Consider the following 27,851-nt stretch of genomic DNA (forward strand, 5'->3'; position numbering starts at 1 on the left):
GAGAACAACTAGAAATTTATAGATTATGGATCATGGAAGGAAAACACAGTAATTAACTACTAATATGATCAATATAGAAGATCCAAAGAGATCAGAATTCAAATCAGAAGTTTAACAAAGATTAGATCATGGTTTGATCATGATTCCCTCAAAAGCTTGCAATGATCATAGTTAAGATCATTGTTCTAGCCTCAAATCCTTAGGATGATCATGAGAACATGTTCGAGAGATGTTTGCAACAGAGAATGCAGCATCTCTTCTCTGTCTCAACTCAAAAAGGAAAGAAAAACAAAGATGGAGGAGAAGAAAAGAGAGTAGACATACCTTTTGATGCAAAAAAAAGAGTTTCGACGAAGATCCGTCAAGAAAACACCAAGGATGCAAGGGAGATGACTTGCAGAGGTCTTTGGTTCGTTCCAGAGAGTTTGGAGGCAGCAAATACGAAGTGGACTTGAGATTGGACTTAAATAGAGCAAGAACAACCTAATTGCCAAAGACAAGACTCATTGGTCGAGTGGATTGGTCGATCGGCCCAATCGACCAATGCGACAAACAAGTCCAAAACGAGGGAATTGAAGGCCCAGATCAAATCCAATCCTAAAGGGGTTTTGCACACAAGTCAAGTGACTTACCTAATAGGTAGAAATGCCTTCAAACCAAGATAGAGAGCACTCCAAGTCCATCAACTAATCAGATCTTCATCAGGATTCAGTTTCCATAAATAGAACTTCATCATCAACTTTCATGGATTCAAAGCCAGACACCAAGTCCTCCACTGGGATGGCCCAAAGCTGACTTCTTACTTTACTTCGGGTCATCGGACCTACAAATAACAAGGTTTCCGGGTCAAGGTTAGGGCTGGGTTTTACACCTATTCTATTCATTTAGCCTCCTGAGAACGTGGAGAGAGCCTCATAAGACATCTCCTTGGTAGTTGTGAAGCATTCCTTCAAGAATCATGTCTCTTTGCTCAAATATCTTCTCTAAGGTATGTATTCTCTCATTCTCTCTCAATTCTACTCTCACCTCTTCTCTTTCTTGCTGTTGAAACCATGAATATGGTGCTACAACCTTGCAACCACCTCTTCATGTGTTTCCCACTTTTCATTTGCTTAAACCCCTTTCATTCAAGTTATGCTATGCTCCCATTTTGATTCTTAACCTTGCATTTCCATGATTCTCTTCATAACAACTTTATTTCTTATCCTAAACTGATTTCTTATTAGTATATGATTCTAATCTATTGCTTATCCTTCCCTTAGTTGATTCCCTAATGTTCCTTGCAATTACATTTGATTTCATTATAGAACTTGATGTTTAGCATATAGATGTTAGGGTTTCAAATTGGGGATTCTTAATTGGACCATTGATTGATGATAATTCTTTGCTAGATAGTCTCCATTTACTGTTTCTAACATTCCCTCCAAATTTCGGAGTGATCCGAGCTCTGGAAGATAGGTTTCGGACTAAAAATCACTATTCAGCACCGATACTGTTCACTTGGTCGACTGAGTCAGTCAACCAAGCCAATCGACCAGCTAAACCTAGAATTGTTGTATTTGCTCGATTTGATCTGTTTGACCTTTGATTTGCTTGATTGTTCTTCTGATGTTGCACATATGATTGTCTCGGGTGCAAGTACTGAACTTGGGACTATTCTAACTAATCTTTGGATCATCTTCGTTTCGATTTAAGGTAAGGATGGTTATTATCATAATTACACGGATTATGTGAATCTTGACGCTATGTTGGAAACTTAGTAGATTTACATTCCTTGTTATAGTTTTAACATCATATGACTACTGAATGTACTTCAAGAAAGTAGTACCATGTTATATATCATTTTGATTATCATGATTAGTCATTCTTGTTAATTACGTATGTGATTGATCATGCTATATTATATCTCTTTTCATATGATGAAATATCATTTATGTATGGTATGATGGAATTGAGAATGTGAATGGATAAGTATGATTTGGGATTGGGGAATGTCCTTCAGACATTTCTGTCCTTGGACATCGGAGGGAATAGTATGGGATGTTTCTGACGATGCCCATTGACGCTTTCCCAGATTATTGGATGTCATATATAGGACTTGTCTAGTAGTGCTGGCTAGGATGTCCTTGTTGTATCAGACCCGAATTGGAAGGGCATTGAGACCGAACGACCCGTGGTAGTAATGTGGATTTGTGGGTGCTCAAGACCGGTAACCAACCCGTGAGAGGAAATAGATCACATTGCAGATACTCGTTAGAGGCCATTTATTGGTACGATTGCAAATAGCTAGACTTGGGCTCATAGACACTCAAGACTGGAAACCAACCCGTGAGAGGACGTGAGAGCTTTCCGTCTATTATTTGTGGATGACCAATAGGGTTGATGAGTTCGTAGTCAATGACTATGCTGACTCTAGTGTGAAGGATACCGGAAAGGATCGCCAGGGGTGAGGAATGGAAGTATCTAGATCTGACTTGATACGACTGAGTACATGACTTGCATTGGGCTAGGCTTTACTGTGACATGCACCAATACTTATACCTCATGGTGTTGTGAGAGAGTGGTGACTTAAACCCCAGCCATGGATTGTCCTGAGGGATGCAGAACCCATTGCCTACCGAAGCCAAGTGACCGGACCTACCCAAGAAAAGTATGGTACTATGACTTAAATCATGTCTACCATAGAGATTATCATACATAGAGTTAGATTTATATTTGCATCATCTGTTTCATATCATCTTGCATCATGTTATGTTTTGTATCATGTATCTATGTTATTATGGAATAACTTGCCTTGCTGAGTTCTTTTGAACTCACTCCTTTTGTGCAATGTTTTGTTAGACTATCCTATAGGTGTCGAAGAACTTGATGGCCCCCACTATGAGGAGACCACTGATGAAGCATACTACCCTCCGGGTGTTGGCTACTACGAAGATTACTCTAAAGATCCCGCGGGTGATTATGCTACGTTCCAGGATTAGCTCTACCCTGGAGTGGGAGCAGCTGTGCCTAGTGTCTTTTGTTTACACTTATGAGGACATTTTGTATAAAACAGAAGAAACCTTAGTTTAGATGTTTAAATTCTTTACTTTATCTTTTGAGACTTGGTTTGTAATCCCTTATGAATTTCAAACTACTTTCCGGCTGCAACTTAGGGAGTGATTTCCGCTGACTCTCTATACTCTGATTATATTTATGCTTTGATATCTTTTACTTCCACACTCTGATTATATTATCTCTTTTAATCTTGTCTTGATCTTATGGTTTATATGGCATTACATTGATTATATTGTTCATGATTGTATTATCGCGTATGTGGGAGGCATGGTTCATTGATACTTGATCTTCGGGGCTGTGGATCACATACCCGAGTATACCAGGTAGGGTATAGGTAAGACATCAAGCATTTTGTTTCTTATTTTGAGGATGTTATCTTTTCTTTTGTTACTAGGACCCATAAAGCCTTAGCGGATGTCCTAGCCAAGAAGGCCCAGTCGGTTGAGGTCCTACTGTTTGGCCACTCTCTCTCCTTGGGTCAATGATGCTATTTCTATAGCGTCGGTTCCTCACTAAATTTACTTTCTACAGAAAAGAAAAAAAGGGAAGTACAAAAAATAAATCATATTATTTCAGAGCAAAACGAAAAGAACAGCTATGTAAAATAACCCTCACTAGGGTCCTCACAGAAAGATTAGTCATGCCAATTGAATCTAGGCACCTGGCTGCATTCCTTTCTATTTCCATCAACATCATCTTGGACCACTCCTCATACTAGACTGCTGTCGCCAACAAATTTGGAATTGAACTTGACCCAGGATACCATCTTGAATACTCTTCCACCATTGTAGCTTGTTTTACGTTGAAACACTGACAATGCCACCATAGTCGATACAGTATTGCCTCCGGTTCTTCCGTAAAATTTGGAGCAGACACCCAATTTTGAGAGGCATTTCTAGCCCTTGAATTGTTCTATTTCTTTGGTCAGAGCTTCAATAAAGGGAAAGTTCTTCCAATATCGTTGGCTGATCAAAATTTGTTCCAGATCAAAGCCAATAAATAGTTCTATAATTCGCCTATCATTTAAAACTAAATGAAACCAGCCGTGGATTTCAGTCAATGAATTACAAATTCATTTACTTTACAGGAAGCGACTGAAAGCGTTTGATACTTCTAGGAAAGTAATTGTCCTTTATAGTAGACCACAGGTCCATTCCCACCGTGGCATTCATCTAGAGAGCAGCATTTTATGGTAATTAGAAAATGACAGAAGAAGAGGTCGAATCCTCACAAAATTTCAATTGTCTGATATTTACAAAATTTTTGAGTTTATCACATGGTGGTCGGAATACTCCCATGTGATTCAGTTTCTTTGCTGAATATGGAGCAGTCAGACATTTTCCAACACAGCCAGTAGTCGAAGTCGTTCAACTGACAAAGTCAGGCTTCTGGAACTTTTGAAACGCTGACCCCTTCAGCAGGGGCGGACCCACTAAGGGGTCGGGGGCCATGGCCTCCGGATTTTTCAAATTTGTTATTAGTTTCTTTGATTTTTGGGTTTTTTATCTTAATTTCCTTCATTTTTTCATTTTTTTTTCTCACATGTGAAATGTCACTATTTGCCTCCCTCCAATATTGAGAACAATTTTTAAACGATAGTTAAAAACTAACTCTTCAGTTCCTATTTATTCTCCCCACTTTTCTCTCTCACATCTTTTCTTCTTATTTATTCTCATCGCTTTCTATAAACATGGATTAAAGGGAATTTTTGAAAAAAAAATCTTATTAGATATTCAAAATGTCATTTATAATTAGAAACTTACTCTTCAATCCATGTCTCCTCTCTGGTCTCTCCTCTCTCCTCTCTCCTCTCTCCTCTTTTTTTCCTATTTATTCTTCCCTTTTTATAAGCGTGGGTTAAAGAAAATTTGGGAAAAATTCTTCCCCATAATTAGATACTCTTTTCTTTCTCAATTTATTTATTGTTTATCCTTTTTTCATTTTTTTGTTATTCTTTATTTGATTTTATATTCTTTATTTCTTTATTTCGTTTACAATTTTTACTATTTGATTTTATATTATAAATAAAATGTCTATAGTTAGTAAGGTAACTAAGTACCATTGGTTTGCATCTCTTACCTTAAAAAAAATAAAAAATTTGGTTTGCATCTGACTTTTTTGGGTGGAAGCCTAAATAGGTGTAGGTAAATTTGCATCAATACGAAATAGGTAAACTATTTGATTTTTTTGTACTGATATAAGTAAATTTGGTGAATTATTTACCTATATCTTGTTGAAAAAAAATATCATTATTAATAATTTACCTATTTTTATCAAATATGTGTGGGCCCCACAAATATATGTGAGTCTATTTCTTAATACAATAAAATAATTCATAGGTGGGACTCCCCAATGGGTCTTATAAGGACCCACACAATATATGTGGCGAAAAACCATTAGTGTTTCCCCAATCTGGACTTCCATTCTTACCCCCCCCCCATATTGAATCCTGGTTCTGCCCCTGCCTTTCAGGAACTGAAGATTCTAGAGGTATGCAAAAAGGAGGAGATCAAAAATGCCCTAGTTGTTGGTCCATCTTTCCAACCTACAGAACTAAAAGTGTTACAAAAAAATTGAATATCATATATTCAGTGTGCATTCTCTTTACATATGGTTCATATTTACATACGAAAATTTTATAATTCTAATCCTACAAGAAGGACGAGTAAATCAAATACAACGTACAATTTAGGAATGGAGACATATAGAATCAGTGAAAGATAATATAAAAGATAATACTCCCCCTTGAGTTGGAACATGAAGATTGTGTGTGCTCAACTTGAAAAGTAAAGTATGAAATTGCTCATAAACTAGTACCTTGTTGAAGAGGTTAGCAAGCTGATCCTTGGAAGATATTTTGAGGGAACAGATGTGACCTTGCTGTAGCCGTTCAGGAACGTGGTAGCAATCAATTTCAATGTGTTTTGTAAGTTCATGATAAACGGGCTTAGCTGCAATGTGAAGTGCTACCAAACTGTCACAGTATAAAGGAACTGGTGTGCTACAAGAGATGCCAATATCATAGGTGGTACCGGCCATTGCACGATACTCGGCATTGGCAAAAGAGCAAGAGATAGCATTTTGCTACTTAGTCTTCCAAGAAATTAAACTATTTGCCCATAAGGATACAACAACTAGTGGTGGAGCGATGGGTCATTGGACAATTGGGCAATTAGAGTTGCAATAAACTTGGAGGTCCAAATTGGTGGTGGCAAGTGTAACAGCCCCCGTATTTCTAACCCGAGATCCGTATTTCAGGTCTGAGAACCCGAAGGTCTAGTCGGGTGAATTTGTAGAGTGTCCAGATAGAAGTCCATGATCCATACCCTGAACCCATGGATCTGGATCCTTTGTTTGAAGAGCCTGCCTTGTTTGGTATTTGGAATTCTGGAAGTCAAGTGTTGTTCGGAGATGTCGGGAATGAAGGTAAGATCTCCCCCATCTCTTCTTTAGGGCTAGGTTGGCCTTGGGTATCAACCCCCTAGCAAAAGCAACCTTGTATGGCAAATTACATGGGGGCGGTTGCTAGTGGCGGTCGATTAAACCAAGCGACCGCCTGGAGCGACCGCCCGGTCTGTTTTCGGGGATTTTACCCTATTTTGCCCCCTGACTTCTATAAAAGGCAACCCTCGTCTAAGTAACGAATATTTTATTCGTGGTTGATAAATTTGGAGGTTAGACGGCTGCGGGGAAATTCCGAAAGTGGATCTGGAGTGCTGGCAGTGACTTGGAGATCAGTCCTTCCTTTTTTCTAGCTTTTTGACGTGAGTTAATGAATTTACGCTTTGTTCTTTACTCTCTTTGTCTGTTAATTTAGTGTTAACCCATCCCCTCATCTTTGTGGTTACCCCCTTTGATCATTGTGACTCTCTTTCCAATCTACTTGAGATGAATTACCCGTAAACGGAACCCTGTTTTCGTGAGAAGGATAATCCAGTCAAGGGGAGAGTTCTGGGTAACCCAATGATGGTAATTACTAGGATTTCCTTCACCCTTTGGCTTAAGGAGTATTAGATTTGAGACTTAGGTCATTATTACTCGAAATCCGGATTGAAAACGAGCAATTAGAAGCCTGAGTTTCGGATTGAAACTCTCTGTTTTTGGGGCGGTCACTATGGCAGTCGCTCAAGCGACCGGCCCAAGCGACCGAATGGTAAACAGAGACCAAATGACTTTTGGTTCTGATTCTCTTTGATTCATTTAACTTATATAATATTGTAATACTGTGTTTAGGTATACTCTGTTTGAAAAGAAAGACTTGTAATAGTTAACGGATATCTTTTTACAGACAGTTTTACTTATATGCAGGTAAGGACAATTCATCCTATCTCTTGAATAGACTTGTAATATGTTAATCTAGTGTCTATTTGAAATCATGTTTCTTTATATATGCTGTTGTTTTTATGACTTAAATATAAATCATATTACTTTACTATTGTTTGTCTTATTTACATACATACTGTGTTGATTATGAATGTTATGTATTGATGATAGTTGGTATATGGTTTTGATGGATGGGGTATCTATTTTTGGGATATCTTAGCTAGGGATATCAGAAGGCTGTGGAATGGGACACATGCCTGCTGATGTCTCCAGCACTGTCTTTACTATTTGATGGCATTATTAGGTACAGTCTAGAATTGCATGGCTAGGTACCCCACATGCTACTACCCTTTCGGTAGGGGGATTGAAACCGAGTGACCCGTGATGACAGTGAGGTGACATTGGTCCACTGTTAATCATGTAAATGGTAGGGTTACATATGTTAGGGTTGGGCTCATGGATGTCCAAGGATCGGATCGGGTGTCGTGAGGAATCATGAGAGCATCCGCCCCAATAATATGTGGATGATCATAGGGTTAAGGAGTGGAGTCCAACAGTGGTAGCCAGTCCGTGAGGATTCTCTCTCCTAGGTTGTGAAGGATACTGAACCGAGTTGGTTGGTGCCATAGGTGATGTATCTGGACTTCATGTAGACATGTAACCAGTATGACCTTGCATTGGATTAGAAACCCCGACATGCGCCAGTACTCATTACCAATGGTCGTGGTGAGAGAGTGTTGACTTAACCCTAGCCATGGAAATGAGAGCCAGGTGTGGACTTTCCCTTTTTCCTAGGATCCCTACAGAGGTAGCCAGTCCTTGCCGGATCAGAGTGATGAGACTTACCCAGAGGAGGGCTGGTGTATAACTTAAAGCATGTCAACTATTAGAGACCTGCATAGTTAGAAATCATAGTATCATTCATATTCTGCATTCATTCTTATTATTTGTACATTCTGACATTGTTGGATAATTGATGGGATTTGTGATTGTTTCTTACTGAGTTCTTTACAACTCATATCTTTATTTTGTATATGTTTATTAGCCTGCACAGAAGAAGGAATTATACAGGAAGATGGATTGGTTTCCTATGAAGGAACCATCCCGTATGAAGAAGATGTGGCACCATCAGTGGGAGATGGAAATAGCATGTGTGGGAGCTCCTGCAGCTGCATGGAGTGCGCTTATCGCACCTATTGATGGTCAGAGACGGAAGGTGGTTAGAAAGTTCGCTCAACGAATAGAGAAGAACTGGAGGACACCCTACCTTGAGATTCATAAAAAACACTTTTTAAACTTAGAAAAGGAAACTAGGAAGAAATTGATATAACTCTTTTGTTTACTTCCACTAAATCCTTATTCATTTTATTAATTATTTCTTTCCTTTATTATTGTTATTGGAGTATTTGGACTCCTGTAATTCATTTAATTCAGTTATTGAATAGTCTTTGTTCTTAATTATCTTTATTTGTCTTAAATATTGTTGATAGACTAAAACCTTGGATCTTGTGACGGATCGCACCCACGGGTTGTCGGGCGGGTAACCGAGACTTGCGGGTGGGGTGTGACAGAGTGGTATCAGAGCCATGGTTTTACGAAGTCAATAATATTTAATACAAGTGTTAGATGAGCAATCTGAGTCATAGATCCAGAAGTAACCCAAAAGAATTAGAGTGAATGATAGAACATCTTTCGTTAGAAACAAACTGAGAAAGTAAGTGAATCATCTTTTGTATAACTTATTATAAGTCAAGTGAAATATATTCTCACATTGTAATTATCAAGAAAGTGCATAAGAGACAATAATACAAATGCAACAAACATAACTGTATTTCATTAATAAGATAAAGCTTTACATAATTTGGAGCGTACTCTACGCTTTACAAAATGGTAGGAAATGAACATGTGCTGAATAAAAACTACAGTAAACATATCTAAACTCTAAGTCAGTACTGAATCAAAATGGATCAAAACCTAAGTCTATCTACTGCTGTGGTGGTGGTGGTGGTGCTAGTCTCATCTGGCGGAGTATGTCAAGGCACTCTGTTATCTGGCCCCTCATCTGGAGGGAGAATATGGGATAAAAGAGCCTTGGTTACAGAGATATCAGGAACTAATTCGAACTCTTAGAAAAGAATTTTGGGAGGTTAAGGTATGTCAAATACCCAAAAAAGAAAACACAGTAGCAGACGAACTCCCAAGGTTGGCCAATGCTAAAGAAAAGACTTTAGGACCATCGGTTTATATTGAGGAGTTGAACTCCCCGAGTGCTCAGGCGAGAGAGGTACACTACATAGAAAGTAGAAGGTGCTGGATGGATCTGATTATGGAATATATCAGAGATAACAAGCTTCCCGAAGATTCAAAAGAAGCTCGATCTTTGAGAATTCGGGCGGCCAGATATACCATTCAGAATGGGAGGCTTTACTGAAGGTCCTTTGCAGGACCATTACATAGATGTATCGGACCAAAAGGAATTTGCGCAGCACATATGGGAGGTCGGGCATTGGCACATAAGATCCTCAAACTCAACCTATATTGGCCCAAGATACAAGAAGATGCTATGAAGTACGTTCAGTCATGTAGTCAATGTCAAGTACATTCGAACGTGCCAAAGCTACCCGCCACGATCTTAACATCAATTCTTAGCCCAATTCCATTCACAATGTGGGGAATTGATCTAATGGAAAAATTTCCTAAAGCATCAGGGGCAAGGGAATACCTAGTCGTACTGATTGATTATTTTACCAAATGGGTAGAAGCAGTTCCTTTGGCCTCAATTACAGAAAAGATGGAAAATTTCATACTGGAGTCAATCATCCACCGGTTCAGGATTCCAAAAATACTCATAACCGATCACAGAACACAGTTTGACAACCCCCAGTTTGAGCTTTTCTGCAATACTTAATGGATCGAGCATCGAATGTCATCAGTGACCTATCCTCAGAGTAACGGCCAAGTAGAAGTCACGAACAGAACGTTGCTTGATGGAATAAAGAAAAGGCTCGAGACCAACAAGACCTTATGGGTAGAAGAACTGCCGAACGTCCTATGGGCATACCGAACTACAATCGAACACCCATTGGAGAGTCGCCATTCAAATTAATTTACGGCTCAGAAGCATCACCGCCAGTAGAGATAATGGCAGGAACTCTTTGAGAAAGAGAATTTGAGGAAAAGGTGAACGAGCAAGGTTTGTTAGATAACCTTGAGTTGCTAGACGAGGTTCGGGAAAAAGTGATCATCTGAATCCAACAATACTACAGGAATATAGCATCTCACTTCAATGCTCGAGTAAAGCATCGTCAGTTCCGAGCCGGTGATTTGGTTCAATGAAAGCTGGATCCAGCATGGGAAGGACCATATATGATCATTAAGCAAATGTGTTCGGGAGCATACAAGCTAAAGGACTTAGCAGCTGACCGAGAGCTTGACTGATTGTAGAACGCGAAGCATTTGAAGAAATATTTTTCTTAATTTGATTATTTTTTGCATTTGCGGATATTTAATGCAATTCTCAATTTTTTCACAACACAAATCTTTTGATTGGGGAATACAGATACGTACAAGGAATTCCACAGATATACAATATCTAAAATCAAAAGGCTTTAGGTAAAACCGAGTGGGTCCTTCAAAAGCCTTGAAAATTTCCCAGGAGTTTTCAGGTCAAAGGCATCAGGTAGCACCGAGTGGGTCCTTCGAAAGCCTAGAAAAATTCTAAGGAATTTACTAGGTCCAAGGCATCAGGTGAAATCAAGTGGGTCCTTTAAAAGCCTTGAAAAAAATTCTAAGGAATTTTTTAAGGTCAAGGGCATCGGTCAATACCGAACAGAACCTTAGAAAGCCTACAAAATTCGTTTTGTAGGTAAAAGGCATCGGGTAGCACCGAGTGGGTCCTTCGAAAGCCTAGAAAAATTCTAAAGAATTTACTAGGTCCAAGGCATCGAACAAAACCGAGTGTGTCACATCCACCCAGCCGGTACCCTACTAGGCATACCCGGGTATGTGATCCACAGTCCCGAAGATCAAGTATCGAGCAACCATGCCTCCCACATACGCGATAACACAATCATGAACAATAATAATCAAGGTAAAAGCATATAATAAAAGAAATCATGAATAAGATAAGAACAGATAATCAGAGTGCTGAATGAAGATGATACCAAATGTATAAATATAATCCCAAAAAGAGAGAGAGAGCGGGAGTCACTCCCTCATTGGTAGTAGAAAGTAGTCAATCAAAGTTAAGTTACAAATCCAACATCTAAAAGAGTATATCAATGAAAGATAAGTTACAGATCCAAGTTCCAAATAACCACAATAAGGCCTAAGCTAAGGCCTCCTCGGTCTTATACAATGTATCCTCATAGGTGTACACGAAGGAAACTAAGCAGGGCCTCTCCCACGCCAAAGTCGGGCTAATCTTGGTACAGAGGGTAATCACCCTCGGTACCTTCACCGTAACTTTCATAATGGCCAAGACCTTCAGTGTAGTATGCTGGATCCTGGTCCGCCTTGAAGTATGAGCCATCGGCTTCTTCGGTACCTACAAAGAGGTCTAACAAAAGAATTGCACAAAAAGGAATGAGTTCAAAAGAACTCAGCAAGGAAGTTAATCCATAATACATAAGCCATATGATACAATTCATAACGTGATGCAAGATGATATGAAACACATGATGCAAGTATGATTCTAACTCTACATATGCTAGTCTCTGTGGTAGGCATGCTTTAAGTTATAGCACTATACTTCTTTGGGTAGGTCTCCATCACTCAAGCCGGGGAAATTGGGTCCTGCATCCCTCAGGACAATCCATGCCTGGGGTTTAAGTCACCACTCTCTCACATCACCATTGGTCTAAGTAGTGGCGCATGTCAAGGTGAAGCCTAGCCCAATGCAAGTCATCTACTTAGTCATATCATGTCAGATCCAGATACGTCCATTCCTCGCCCCGGGCGATCCTTTCTGGTATCATTCACACTAGAGTCAGCATAGTCCCGGACTACGGACTCACCAACCCTATTGGTCATCCAAAAATAGTAGATGGGAAGCTCTCACGTCCTCTCAAAGGTTGGTTACTGGTCTTTAGCGCTCGTGAGCCCAAGTCTAGCTATTTGCAACCCTACCAATAAATGTCCCCTTTCGGTTATCCGTAGTATGATTTATGTCCTCTCACGGGGTGGTTATTGGTCTTGAGTGCCCATCAAACCATACTACTACCACGGGTCGTTTGGTCTCAATGCCCTTCCAATTCGGGTCTGATACAACGGGGATGTCCTAGCCAACACATCTAGACAAGTCCTATGTATATCATCCAATAATTCGGGAAAGCGTCGATGGGCATCTACGGAGAACATCCCATACTATTCCCTCCGATGTCCAAGGACAGAAATGTCAAAAGGACATTCTCCAATCCCAAATCATACTTATCCAATCACATTCTCAGTTCATCATATCATACATACATGATACATCATCATATTGAAAGATATGTCATAACATCACATGATCAAGTGTATAAGTAAACGACAAGAATGAATAGACATGATAAGCAAGGTAAATAAACATGGTACTACTGTCATAAGGTAACTACAATAGTCATATGATGTCTAAAAACAACAAATAAGCTAAGCCTACTAAGTTGCCAACATCAGTGTAATAATCACATAGTCTATGTCATATGGGTATAACCGTCCTTACCTTAAGCCGCGATGATGATAATCCAAAGCCACAAAAGAATGATCCAAATATGGTATTAAGACCCTAGTCAAACATAAATGAAAGATTAGAAAAGAAATCGGGAAAATCGGAGATCGAACGGATCAAATCGGCTAAGTATACAATTCAGCAATCAATTGGTTTACTGACCCAGTCGACCAAGTGAATAGTGTCGGGGCTGAATAGTGATTTTTGGCCCAAAATCGATCTTCCGGGGTTCAGATCGATCCGAAACTTGGAGGGATTCATTGTAACAGTATAAGAATACTATAAATCAAGTAATTAACACAATCTAATGGTCTAATTAGAAAACCCCAAATTGAAACCCTATGTTCTAAATACAAGAATCATAGCATGAATTGAAATTAAGTGCAATTGCATTGGAAATGAAGGAATTAGATAGGGGAATTGATGGGCAATGGATTAGAATCATATGCTAGCATAGAACATAGACATAGCACACTATATACCTCCGTTTAGGACAAGAATACATGAAGTTGAGAAGAAAATCAAAGCAATGCATGTGCTAGAATTGAAATGAGAGCATAGCATCAATGGAAATGGAATGAGATCAATGATTAGCTAAGAGTGAACACTTGAAGTGATGGTTGCAAGGTAGCAGCATCAACTCCAAGGTTGCAACAGCAAGAAAAGAAAATAAAAGAGTAGGATAGAGAGTGAGAGTGATGAATTATACCTTGTAGGTGTCAATGGAGACAAGAAACAATGATTGGCAATAATTGGAAGGGAATAATCTTCACCACTACCAAAGAGGTGCTTTGGGAAGCTCTCCCCACGTTCTCAGCAAGTTAGAAATGTGAAATAGGGTTCAAGACTCGAGAAACACTTTAGTAGAGAAGAGAATATCCAAAAAGCATCTTTTTCTCAAATTTGTACAACCTTTAATCGACTGGCTTGGTTGACTGGCCCAGTCGACCAAGCATGGACAACATGCTTGAATCAGGGAAAAGAAAGGCTATATTGATCCGAATTGAGTTGGGTTTTCTCCTACAAGTCAATAAACAAGTCTAGAGTAGAGAAATACCTTCGAACCAAGACCGGAAGCGCATCAAACACTTCAACTAAGCTTCCTTTCTTCTAGGTGTAGTTTCTCACTGAACACTGACAGTGTATCCAAGTAAGGGGCTTCACTGTCAATATCCATGGGCTCTGAATCATACACCAAGTCTTCAACTATGAGGGCCCACAAGTCTCTTCTCCCACCACTCCGGGTCTTCGGACCTAAAACATTAAAGGATTTGGGTTAGGATAGGGCTGGGTTTCACAGAGTGGGTCCTTCGAAAGCCTAGAAAAATTCTAAGGAATTTAATAGGTCTGAGGCATCAGGTAAACCCCGAATGAGTCCTTTGAACAACTGATAATTCAAGGAAGTTTTCTAAGGAAAGGCTTTAGGAGGCCACCGAAAGATACCTAATTGATATCATGTTGAACAACAATAAAGCTCGACGAAATTGAAATACAACAGTCATATTCGGGAAATTTCAAGACAAATAAAAGATACTTTATAAGGTTCTTTTTCATTTATAGAAGGACCAACAAGGGCCAACCTTTACAATAATAAGGATATTTTACATATTACTTCTGATGCAAAGACGAATGTCATAAGCAGTCTCTCTGATCGGTATGAGAACCTTATGATGCAAAGATGAATGTCATGAGCGGTCTCTCGGACAAATGTCGTTAGAGATTCTATGTTCGGGCAAAGATAATATTATGAAGAAAGAACAATTCTTCGGGAGGAACAAGAGCTTGACCAACGACTGGGAAAGCTTGACTAACAACTGGGAGGAACATTTCCATACCCTTCGTCTAGGTTTTCCAGGATCCCAACCCTTCGGCAAGCAGAAGAACTTCATCTTTGGTCACTGAGAAGAGTTTCGTAAGCTCCCACCAACTAAAGGTAAGAAAGAAGGATGAGGCCGATGATGAGCCCTAGACTTGGCCTCCTTCTTGGATCGTTGTGGAAGAAGGATTGACGCCTTTGCCTTCGGGATTGACATTTGGGGCATCACCTTCTTCCTCTTCTTCTGAGAGCTCTATATAATCAGAGTCACAGGAGGCGAGTCGTCAAGAAAGAGCGTTATATCCGGATCGGGATCAGGCAAATCTACGACTTCTTCAACCCAATCAGGAAGAGGAAGCTGCAGTTTGGTGAAGACTTCAGGATGACAGTGCTTCTGATGAGGAGCCATGTCGAAGTTCGGATCCCTCTTCAGAATTGATTGAAACACCTCATTCTCACCATCCCGATAAGCCTGATTGTTGAAAATGTTCATTAGCTTGAAAAAAGGCTTACTATCCAAATATTTGCGGATGCAAGCTTTCCGAGTTTCGACAGGGATACAATCGAGATCAGGAGGAACTATTTGATTCTGTAGCTCATCCACCTTAGCTTCAGAATCATTCAGTTCCCCCGAAAGACTCACGATCCTCCACTCGAAGCCACGGATACTCTTCTTAGCTACATCCAAATCTTGGTAAAGATGCTTGATCTCTATGTTCCTTACCTTGACCTCTTCCCAAAGCTTGTCCCGAAGCTGCGTAATCTCCCGATCCTTAGCCACGGATTCTGCCTGAAGCCTGGAAAGATCGGAATGCATCCTCCCAATCGGGGCTGCCCTCACACTTTTGGACGGAATTATCACACGGTGCTCCTACAACATCAAGAGATTCATTCGAGGTCAAAAACATATATATATATATATATATATATATATATATATATATATATATATATATATATATATATATATATATATATATATATATATAAAAGAGTGATTGCAGCATTATGAGACTTACATCAAAAGCAACTTCACAAATGCATCGTCAGGAATAGAATCAAAGGCTCTGCTTTGAGCCGGCGTTTGGGCGAGAGTGCTCCATTCCAACGCTTTGTCAAAGTCGTCCGTCACGCAATCGGACCTTTTCAACCTCCACGAAGGTCTGCAAATTTCTTCACCAGAATGGGAGGGCCTCTTTGATGCAGAAGAAAATGTCATTTTCGAAGGAGACTATTTTGAAGACACTACAACAAAAATAGCAGTGTTAGCCAAATCAAAATCAAAAGGAGATAGCTAGGCGTAAAGACACCTAAGTACTAAGGAACTTGAAAAGGGCTAAGGGAGTCTGAAACCCAATCTACAAAAAGTCAGGAAGACTGACTGAAGAAGGGAAAAAGAAATTCTTCTGTAAGGCCTTCAAGTTTTCAATATTAGAGAAAGGTGATTTTTTAACTTCGTTCAACAGCAAAGTTTGAAGCCAGAAAATGAATGAAGAAGAAGCAGCGAAGGGTTTAAATAAGTATGAGTGGAAGAACGAAAAGACTCGTGCTAAGGGGATCAACGGCCATAAGACAGTGACATTTCGAAGTCTGCAAAGATGAACGGTGGTGATTGAGAAACCTTTCAAATTTTGAAACAAGAGTTTTAACTTGTCACATCCGTACACGTGGCGATTTCAACGCCGGTTACAAAGACGGCTGGCTTGGGTAATGAACCATCAGTTAAAACAATTAAAGCTATGTAACGGTTGCGCTTCCTAATGAAGAGTGTGGTGCTAGAAGGAGGGCCAAAATCAAGGAATCGGGATCAACCGCAAAAATACCCGAACGTTACATCAAGGAATGAGATTATCTTGATGTGAGTTTCCCGATCGCCAAAGCCTCTAATTTTTGAATGGGGGACCGTATGAAGAAATAAAGAATGTGAATTCAAAAGACTTCAGCTTTAGCCGATCAAGTCTTAGAAAGGCACACCCGAACGAGAATCTTAAAAATCTACGGTTAAGCCAAGTACAACAAGCAATATCAAGACCAAAGAAGATTATCATTTAGATCAAAGACCCAAAAAGGGAGGGTCTACCCTTACATAATAAAAAATAATATTAAAAAGAGAGAGAGAGAGAGAGAAAAGACAACATCAAAGTCCTTGGAAACATTATAAATTTGCAAGAGGATTAGAGATTTGGTCTGCAACAGCTTTGGGAGTTCGATTTACAGAGGCCTGATTCTGAGTGTTCAGCTGGGCATTGTTCTCAGCTGCACCCTCCCCCTCGGGGGTCATTGGAAGCTCATCGCTCAAGTATCCTTTAATAGATGGATTAGCAGGTGGTTGATTCTTCTTTTCCACAACCCAACTTGGGATAGGTTGCCGCAAATGCTCGAAGATCTCTTCATAGACGAAATCTTTATGCTCATCGATCGAGAAGGAAGGATCCACTACCAGAATACTCTTCCAGACATCATTGACGCCAGCACAATAAGCTATCACATTATACCGATTGAGCAGATCGCCGAACGGCTGGCTATTCAGATACTTGTGAATATAAGCCTTCCGAACCTCCGGCTTCAGATTTGCGGGACCCTCGGGATCAGCGGTAGTTCTCAGTCTATCCTCTAGCTCTTGTTTCTCCCAAATCAAGTTCTCAATCTTGGATTCCAAAGTCAAGATAGTATTTTTCAGCTGTCCCAATTCTCTGTCCATCTCCTCCATTCGGGATCTAGCCACCACAAGCTCCCCGGCAGAAGATCGCAATCAGGCAGTCTCCTCTTTTAGCTTCGAGACTTCCCCTTGACTTTTTTCAACAAGATCATCACTGCGTTTTGCTTGAGCGCTCAGCCGGCCAATCCTCATGTTTGCTTCCATCTCACGATGGATGTTCTCTACAAGAACTTTGCAGCAAATAAACATTCGAGAACGAGTCAGTAATGCATAACGAGATTGGCCAAAAGAATAGATGGATATTCGGGATATACCTGATGTTGGAATTCACCAACTCATCATCTGACACTGCCTTCAAGGCTTTACCATCGCTAGGTGTCCGAGCATTCACGACCCAATCAATGGATGCGACTGTGTCCATTAGGATTGGGTCAAAAAGATTTACTTTCCAATTGGGGACATAAATGGACCCCTAAACTTTGCTTCTCTTAGAAGCATCATCATCAGTCACCTCCTGTCTCCTCTTGACGAGAGCAGTATCATCATGGGTGGACTCTTTGACCTCCACCATCTCTTTTCCTTTGGCAGCATGGTCCTGCCTGGTCCTTATAAGCCCCTTCGGGGAAGGAATTACCCCCTTTAGAGCAGCCGTCGATGACACTCCCTTCAGGGAAGGGACATTCTTGGGAGCCTCCCTGATTTTTCTTCTTCGAGGAACTCTCTCTTCAGCAACAGCAAAACTCTGCTGGGCTAGGGACTTAACAGCATTATGATTTAATTTAGGAGGCACTGCAAGATCAACAAAAAACCAGAATTATCACAGGTGTAATAAAGAAATACACAATGAAGAAAAACTAAAGCTTTGGGCACTCACCATGGCTCAAGCCCTAGTAGCGGAGAATCACTTCGTACTCCATGGCATACCCATGGATTTCCGAACACCAGGAAACGGCTTTGATGGCCTGAATTGCTTCTTCTTCGCGGTCGAGCAAGAAAGAAGAACGATTGATCTGGGTGAAGGAGTCTGGGGTGCTCTATCTCATCGGGAATTTTAGATTGGATTTGGGAACCCTACAGAAAACAAACTTTTCTTGCCATCCTTTATTATTGGAAGGACAAGTACCCACTGCAAGGATTCCCCCTTGCCAGTTCAAGTCAGTCTTCAGGCGCTTGGAAAAGAATACCCACCCGGAAGGGTTCGACTTACTCAGAGTATAAAAATGACAAAAAACATCTAAAGAGGGAGTCAACCCGAGTTCATGGCAGAGCCTCAGGTAACCAATTATATGCCTTCAGCTGTTTGGGAGGAGCATACCAAGGCAAATATTCCAGTGGTCAAGAATTTAGGCGATTACCGGAGAGAAGAAGGGAAGTCGAACCCCACTCTTGAAAGAATCAAGGTAAAGAGAGAATTCCCCTGGAAGATTGGAGTTAACCCTTTCGTTTGAGTTCAGGGCACGAAGAACGCAAGAGCGCAGAATTGAATAATCGGAATAAATATTTTTAAGGTTTGCTGAAGCGAACCTCGAAATGATGTCTGAGGGACTGATGGAAGGTCTTTTATACGGACGAGAACTCTCTGCCGTCGTTTTCTTAGGAGCTTTCCTCTTCTTTGAGGAAGACCTTTTTATGATAGGGGCATTGCCAGGCGGGTCTTTAGGGCTAGACGGGGCAGATTGTAGCCAGTGTTCGGTCACTCTATGGTCCCGATCACTGGAGAATTCGACAGAAGCCGTAGGAGTTCCCTCTTTGGCAGATTCCTCGCCCTCTATTAAGCAGTCTACAGAATCACTCTCTTCTGAAGTCTTAACACTACCCATTTTCGGCAAAAAGAGATGAATAGAATAACAGAGGCAAAACAAACTATACGAATGCCAAAGAGAAAAAAGGAAGATGTAGCAAAAGTAAGAAGAGTAAACTTACTTGTGATCTTGACAAAACTGGAAAGACAGAGCTTGAATCGCACAGGCCGAAACTAGAGACTTGCAAGAGCACAGGTTGAAGAGCTTGAAAGGAAGTGTTTTCTGACGCAGAATAGCAGATAAGTGAAAAGAAAAAAATGAGGCAAGAAAGGTCTTTTATAGATTCAAAATTCAAATGAACGCTCAAGATGGAATTTGGCCAATGGGCAGGATTGCGCTTTGGATCAAGCAAAATACATATATGACCCAGATGAAAAATCATCAACGGTCTACATTCAACAACAGTTCGAAAATGATTGCAATGATGAAATAAATCTAAGATACGACGGTTCAAACGACAGGGCATAATGTTTGCGCCTCCCCGTTCGCCACGTGGCCCACTATACACAGAGAGTGAGGCGTTGGAACGGTTCGACAGCTCCTTGCTGGAAATAAATGTCAGAAGCATTAAATGCGAAGATATCCTAATATGAAAAGACTTCTTGTCTTTAATAGTATTCGGGAAGAGTGAAAAACTAGACCAAGCATCCTACAACATTGCTCAAATGCTTGGTCTGCGGGGCAAGTGATATGAGGGAAATTGCTCCGAACCCATCTAGACCAGGTTCACATCCTTCACCCTGGTTAGACCATAATCAGGGGCTATTCTAACCTAATCTAAACAATCAGGAGGGCGCCGCTTGGGAAGTGACCGCCGGCCATGAACTCCCTCCCGAATCTGGCGGTAGATGAAGCTTCCAAGTAGGAAACAACTATTGTCAAGACGGTGAGGGAATCGTGAGAAGTTCAGTAACTGCTATCACCCCCGAATATTCAGGGGAAAACCCTACAATCGGACGATAACCCTCAAAGCCCACGAATTCATCCAACGATCGAGAACCAAGGATAAATCCTATATAAACAGGTGATTGGTTCACATAAGAGATTTCTGATTCATTTCCCAACTATTATTATTCAAGTTTATGCTCTGCAATTGACCAGAGCCTTCTGTGATCAGTTCAGTAATTGACTTAAGCTTCGGAGGTGGCCTCCCGATCCCAGCAATCGAGCCACGTCTAACCTTGTTCTGCAGGCCATTATCAGGAGATCCGAAGACAACAATTTCTGGACGCATCAATTTGATAGGCATATTAAAAAGGTTTTATAGTAACTAGGGTGGAGAAAATCTAAGGTTTTATAAAGACTAGGGTAGAGAAAATGTAACTGTTTAGAAATTTTTAAGTACATGGAGTATTGCTCAAACCTTATCATGCCCTCACACATAGGAACAAAATGTGACTGCAGAAAGGAGGCATTGATATATTGTTGAGACTGGCTTAAGCCTACTTTCTCAATCTAGTTTGCATAAAAAATATTTGGCTCATGCTTTTGAAACTTCGATTTTCTTGATTAATCTATTATCTACAAGAGTTTTAAAGAATGTCTCTCCACTTCTTTAATCTATTTGGTAAACATCCTAAATATGATCAATTGCATGCTCTTGATCATTCTTGTTATCCTTGGTTAAGACCTTACAACAAACATAAATTGGCTTTCAGATTTTATATTCATGTTTTCTTGGGATATAGCCTTAGAAATAGAGGTTACAAGTGCTTGAAGCAATGCACAATAAAAATCCTAATATCGTGCATGTAATGTTTGATGAAAGGCCCATTCTTTTCATTCAGTGATTGAATCTTATTGCATCTCTAACAATCTTCAATTTTCTTATGTAGTTCTATTCTTATTTTGAGAAGGTTAAACCACGAACTTAGGGTTGTATCCCTTCTCTTTAATTTCTTTGTAGTGAAAATCAAGGTTATTGCTCACCAGTGTAGTTTTCAAATGAGTGATATGAATCTATTTTTTTGTTTTGTTAAAGATGATTTTATATATTGGAGATGGGAGTATTACATAATAAAAGGTGAGGCTCTACCCCTGATCTTGACAGATTAGAACTCTTAACTTTTTATTTAGAGGCATAGAAAAAAATTCGCGGGAAACTCAAGTTTCGATTAGGTGAAAATGAGAAACCTAAGTGAGAAACTGGAAAATTTCGAGGAAACTTAGGACTTTATGGAGCAAGTTTCGACATGAAATTTTCGATAAGTTTTAGGGAGTATTTTAGGGTGTATTTAAGTTAATTAGAGTATAAAGAACACATTGACTGTATTTTCCTTAAAAAATCAATGTAGATATGTCATTTAATGTATATAACATCAATGTAGAGTTGTCTAAGAAGTACAGTATAAACTTAACTACTTAAGTACAATAAATATATAATTTTAACTTTAAAACATCAAATACAAAGTAACTAACAAAAAAATGAAAGTACAACACAGTGCCAAAAGGAGTGCATTGGTAGATCCATTATGTGAGCCGAGTAGTACTATGCTTGTAACATCCTCTCCTCAACCAACAAACATAGACATCCCTTTGCATTTAATGCATATGGTTGTCAAGATAATCGATAACTGTAATTTTATAAGTCTGGTCATCAACATGCTCAAGATAATCAGTCTAAGGGAATACGCAATTTGGATAGGAAAGTCTTGATGGAGGGGGTATTTGGGAAAAATGAAAGAAACAAAAAAAATTGAAAATATGAAAAACTACGGAAGTTGCAGGAAAAAGTCCCAGGTCTCCACGAAATTTCCCAGGTTTCCATGAAATTTCCCAGATTTCTCATATTTCTCACGAAATTTGAGAATTTTTTTTCTCATAAACTAGCTGGTCTAGTTGGGTTAAACCAGGTTTCGACAGGTTTCCAAGTTACGACAAGTTTCGACAAAATTTCGATGGTTTTGATCGAAACTTGAGATTTTTTTTTTGCTCCCCTAGTTTTTCATTTCAAGATTACTAAAATGATAATTTTCGGTGAAAATTTCTCAAGTTTATACGAAATTTTGTTCTATGTTTAGAGGTTTTATGTTTTAACAATCAATCTACCTCTTGAGATTGAATAATATCGATCTTTTAATATGCATGTAATATACACTCCTTCCTTTGTTGCTCTTGTTGTGTATGGCTTTGTGAATACCGTAAAGATATAGGGAAGCTTCCAGAGGAAAGAGAAAGAGAATGGAAGACCACGAGAAAGGAAACGATATTTGAAATCTATTTTAATAACTCAGTCAAAGCTTCTGAGCACCAGGTTGTGGGAGCTCAAATAATTCTCCTTTTCCGGGTGGGAGGCGGGTATCCCATTTAATTTTACTGCAGCTTTTGAGCACCAGAGGTTGGGGAGCTCAAATAATTCCCCCTTTCGGGTTTGGAGGTAGGTATCCAATATAATATTAGTGCAGCTACTGCGTCACACTACCATTTCACTACTTCACTGTTCAAATTAATACTCCGACAGTCGGAATCCGGATCATTATCCAGACGGTTTTTCCACCATAAAAATGGTGGGCCCCACCACTAAAAAAACAACCCTCCCATCACCACTACTGGGCCCCCAGTTTTTTGTGGTGGTTAAGCCGTCGGGAGCACTTTGTCCTCCCGGACGAGATCGCAGATCCGGACTCCGACAGTTGATATGGAACGGATCTTGCTTAAGTATGCGTCCGACGTGGTGGCGGTGGCGTTATCATCGGTTGGAATGTTGGATGCACGTGAGTTGAATTTTATTAAATTTTAACTAGCTTGATCCCTTAAAAAAAATAAAAAACACCATAGATAGTAAGCACCCATAGGCACCCGCAATTTAGCAGGCACCACACGTCAGTTGAAACATTACCCCATTACCATGGAAGATCCGTCCATCCGTACGTTATAAGTAAGAAATTTTATGGTCACCGTAGAGATCCCAGTCTATATTCTAAACAACCAACGTCCACATTTTTCTATTCACAGCCCACAATTAACGACCACAGTCCAAGTCCTTCTCTCTCTCTGGCTCTCTTTTCCCACATATTCGCACGTACAAACCCAGGTACACACGCTTACACCTAAGTATAAAGCCATGAAGGGAGCAGTTCAAGGTACAAACACATACGCCTAGCAAAAAAATTGAAATCTTGGAATCACTTAACTGAAAAGAAATGCCTCCACCATCCACAACTCAATGGCTAAGCTTGGTGGCTACCATTTGGCTTCAAGCTATCAGTGGAACAAACACTGACTTCCCAGCATATTCATCTCAACTTAAGGAAGTACTCTCAATATCCCAAGTTCAACTCAATAACCTTGCGTTTGCTTCTGATGCTGGCAAACTTTTCGGTTGGTTATCTGGCATCGCAACAGTTTACTTGCCTCTCTGGTTAGTTCTCCTGATTGGTTCCATTCTTGGAATGATCTGTTATGGCCTGCAATATCTCTTCTTTATCGACAAAATTTCTTCTCTATCATATTTGCAATTCTTCTTTCTTACTGTTCTAGCCGGAAACAGCATTTGTTGGATCAATACGGTCTGTTATGTTATGATCACTCGGAACTTCCCATCGAATCGTCAAGTAACGTTAGGGTTATCAACTAGCTATGGAAACCTAACAGCAAAGATCTTTACTAATATCGTAGAATGGTTCTTCTTTTCTTCTTCCATGAAAAGGGCTCAAGGGTATCTTCTTCTTAATTCAATGGTACCCTTGGGAGTCTCTCTACTTACAGCACCTCTTCTGAGGGAGGTTGAGGTGGATAAGATAAAGAAGCCTATGAAAGGAGGGTTCGTTGTACTTTTTCTTATAACAATAGGAACTGGAATATTTGCTGTTTTTGGTAGCATCGAAGAGATTTTTGCTGGTGTCTCTGCATGGGTTCTTGTGGTTGTCATGTGGGTTCTACTAGCTGCACCAATAATGGTCCCTCTAATCGATTGGTTTCGAGTGGTTCTGGGGAAAAGAACACTGAGGAGTAATAGTATTAGGGAGAGAAGAATCCATGATGTTTCAGTAGACGAATCTGTTGTTTTTGGGGGAATTGAAATTGAGATCAAAGGAGAAGAACCAAGAGTGGAGGTTGAAGAAGAAGTTGAGATAATTAGAGTTAAAGAAGAGATTGGAGTGAAGTTGCTGGTTCAAAATCTAGACTTTTGGCTATATTTCTTTGTTTACATGTTTGGTGCAACCCTTGGGCTTGTGTACTTGAACAACTTAGGCCAAATAGCTGAATCTCGTGGGCTCTCAAATGCAACTTCTTTGGTCTCCTTGTCTTCTTCATTTGGGTTCTTTGGTCGTCTCATGCCATCTCTCTTCAACTACTTTTTCTCAAAGTAAGCTCTTCTAAACCCTTCTGTTTATGTAACCTTTTGAAGTTTCTTGATTGCCATAATTTGTTGAGGACAGAAGTTTATGAATTTACAATAACTGCTTAAATAATTTCAATTTGTCACCATTGTTGTTCAGGAGCAGGTACATGGTTTCAGGAGTGACATTTATACTAATACTGATGGTTCCAATGGCTGGATCATTCTTCTTGCTTCTCAACTCTACAAGCATCTCTTTGTACATCAGTACTGCCATTATTGGAATCAATACCGGAGCAATATCTTCGATTGCTGTTTTTTTGACGACGGAGTTATTTGGTTCAAAGAATTTCAGTGTTAATCACAATGTTATCGTTGCTAATATCCCCATAGGTTCGTTTTCATTTGGTTACATGGCAGCCATTCTTTACCAAAGAGCTGGAAATGAGGAGAATGAGAGATGTATGGGGGTCGGATGCTACAAGAATACCTTCGCCATCTGGGGTTCTGTTTGCTCTCTGGGGGCTCTCCTTGCTTTCTTCCTATATCTTCGGACTCGGAAATTTTACTTGCAGAGGCAATAGTAGTTTTTTATGTAGTGTGACAGTTCTAGGCTTCTAGCACTGATTTACCTGAACAAGGTACAAATAAAGATAACAGTTTTGGATTACATTAAGATTCAGAATAGGATGGCAATTTAAAACTGAACTCGCATTAAACAACAGACGGAAATGATTTTTTTAATTTTTTTTGGTAAAACCGTACTAATGACTTGGCTATAAAAGGAAAGCAAAAAAGCAAAATTTGGCTGGTCACAATAAAAAAAAATATATACTATCCATTATTTTATTTCATTTGTTGGTTCATACTTCATACTATCAACTATTTGGCTTTTTAGGTTCATCGTTAATTTTTACCAAAAAAAAAAAAAAAAAAAAAGGTTCATCGTTAATTTGGACAGCTTGAATATCGTAAAATGTCTCAGTCTAGCTTCAACTTTCAAGAAACGGGTAAAGAAAGGAAGTGGCGTTCTTCTTAGATTCTTATTTTTTTTTAGTCAAAACATTGTTGTCACTTGTCAGATTGACTTTGGGTAAGAAGAAGTTCCGTTCCAAGAGTTGATACTGTCAGAACAGTCCAAAACATGGGAGCCCCCGGTCACCACGATTTTGCTTGAGTCCTGCACATTATTTAATGCGTAGGATGGTCAACCCGGCCCTTGGATCAAAGAGAAAGGATCTGAGATGTTTGTTTTTTCTTAAGAGATTAAATGTCATTTGGTAAGCCAACCAAGCGGTTTATTTATCGAACCGTTGGACCGTCTACGAACCGCTCGGCTTATATGTTTTCAAAATTTCAATTCACAAAATATGTTTTCAAAATCGTTTTCAAAGTATACAGTTTTCAACTCGTTTGAAAAACACAAAATGAGAACTCGTACGAGCATAATCGATCGATTTGTCTTCCACCCTGATTCCATAGAAGCTCTGAAGAGAAAATAATTTTGAAGAAGAAGATGAAGAAGCTTGGAGAAAAAGAAGTCGTGGTGAACGTGAACCTTTGTCCAAAATAGGAGAGGCAAAAGCATCAGAGCAAAATATATTTCTTTTGGGCAGAGGATATGGTTTTTTGAAACAGAGCACTCCTCTCGTGAATAGAGAACAATGGCTGCTAGTATCTCCACGGTTATGGATTTTCATTTCACCACGACATATTCATCCGATTCAAAGAGACCATTTTTCTCTCCTCACCTTCCAAACAACTACCCACTAAAAGATTCACCATTTTCTGCATCTCCTCCACTACCACCAAATCTACTCCTAAAACTGACTCAGAAGCAAATCCTCCTTCCTTATCTGACCAACTCAAGCCCCTCTCCTCCAATCTACCCTTTGAATCATAGAAAAATAGACAACCCCAACTCCATTTTCTCTGTTATTCTCTTTGAATTCACCCAAAAGTACCAAACTTCATCTCTTCTTATCTCTCTAAACGCTCTTTTTATTTTATTTTTATTCGAATGTTATGTGGTGCTTCAGTTAACGAAGTTTTCAGTTCATGGCTTCATGGGAACACATCCGCAGCATTGTTCTCGACTGACATTGTCGGTGATACGCCCATTCTTGTGAGTTTTTTTCTCTGCAAATACCTTTCTATTTCATTGGATCCATATTTGCTGTTAGGAGAGCTCTCTTTTAGTATATTTTTATACTTAGTTTCATCCAAAGAATCCGTCAACTAGGTGTTGTTTTCCCCTTTCTCGTTTTGCCCTAGCAAATCAGTTTTTTCTAACTAAAATGCTGGCAGAGGTGTTTACTATTTGCCCTGGGCTTCTTTTTCATGTGTATCGATGAATCATTTGATTGTTAGAAGATGATATTTTCAACAGGGTTTTTTTCTCTTGATTTTTCCTTTTTAACTTGGGGCTGAAAGTTAAGGGATTCCTTAAATAAAAGTCTATTTTGTGTAAAAACTGCATTTTTTTTTTTAAGTTACATTGATGATTCTTTGAAGAATTTCCATTGTGCAACAAGTAGAAGATGTCTTCAAAAATCGAATCTGAGGCCTCTAAGACAACGAGCTTTGCTTACTGGTTTTGTTCTGCTTTGTTTGTTGTGCAATAAGAGGTCAATAATCACCACCTTTGATTGTTTATTAACATGCTATACACCATTTGCTTGTTTCCTTCTTTTTAGTTGATCTTATAACCTCCTAAAGCATGCTAACATACTGCCAAACAAAACATAATCAACCTCAAATTGGCATGTGTTTTATCACTAGTACATATACTTGTTCAACATTTCAGGCTTTTGATTTTTGATTTTTTCCCCATGATTAGTAGTTCTTTCAATGGTGATAGTAGTTGGTTGCAATTAGAAAGCATGATCTCTATTCTCAAAGTCATGGTTCTATGCAGTTTTTCTCGCAAAATTACCGATATGCTCTTCCTCCTGGATATGTATTAAAATCTCAAATGAAAGCTTTGTTAGAGGAAGAGGTTGAGAAGATATCAATTGAGGAAGAGATAGAGTCAAGTAGATGGAATTTTCTTTCTGCAACTAGTTCTACGGTTCTATCCTAAAATTTGGATTTTAGTAAACTAGTTCCAACTAGTGTGATATTTTGGTGATAGCGTACAAAAGTAGCAACTTCAACCCCGTTGACTCCTGAACTCTTGCTGCACAGAGGGCTGAGAGAGCTAAGAA

The 27,851-nt window shown here is 39.5% G+C and overlaps 1 protein-coding gene across 1 annotated transcript; it reads left to right on the forward strand.

Moving 5' to 3' along the window:
• The first annotated feature begins 23,475 nt into the window (after positions 1–23,475).
• LOC149022429 (protein NUCLEAR FUSION DEFECTIVE 4-like) lies at positions 23,476–25,294 on the forward strand. The gene is made up of 2 exons (XM_089147277.1): positions 23,476–24,672; positions 24,806–25,294. Exons 1-2 carry the CDS (start codon positions 23,507–23,509, stop codon positions 25,227–25,229), a joined length of 1,590 nt encoding a protein of 529 aa, XP_089003403.1. The 5' UTR covers positions 23,476–23,506; the 3' UTR covers positions 25,230–25,294.
• Positions 25,295–27,851: the final 2,557 nt, after the last annotated feature.

The sequence above is a fragment of the Hakea prostrata genome, chromosome 3 (genome assembly GCF_041222555.1).
Source record: "Hakea prostrata isolate BN-2017 chromosome 3, UWA_Hpros_2, whole genome shotgun sequence".
Classification (NCBI taxonomy): domain Eukaryota; kingdom Viridiplantae; phylum Streptophyta; class Magnoliopsida; order Proteales; family Proteaceae; genus Hakea; species Hakea prostrata.

Bases quoted from the DNA above. Each gene is read 5' to 3' on its own strand.
- LOC149022429 (XM_089147277.1), top strand. From the start codon at position 23,507: ATGCCTCCACCATCCACAACTCAATGGCTAAGCTTGGTGGCTACCATT. The intron at 24,673-24,805 runs GTAAGCTCTTCT...ATTGTTGTTCAG, and splicing joins TTCAACTACTTTTTCTCAAA to GAGCAGGTACATGGTTTCAG.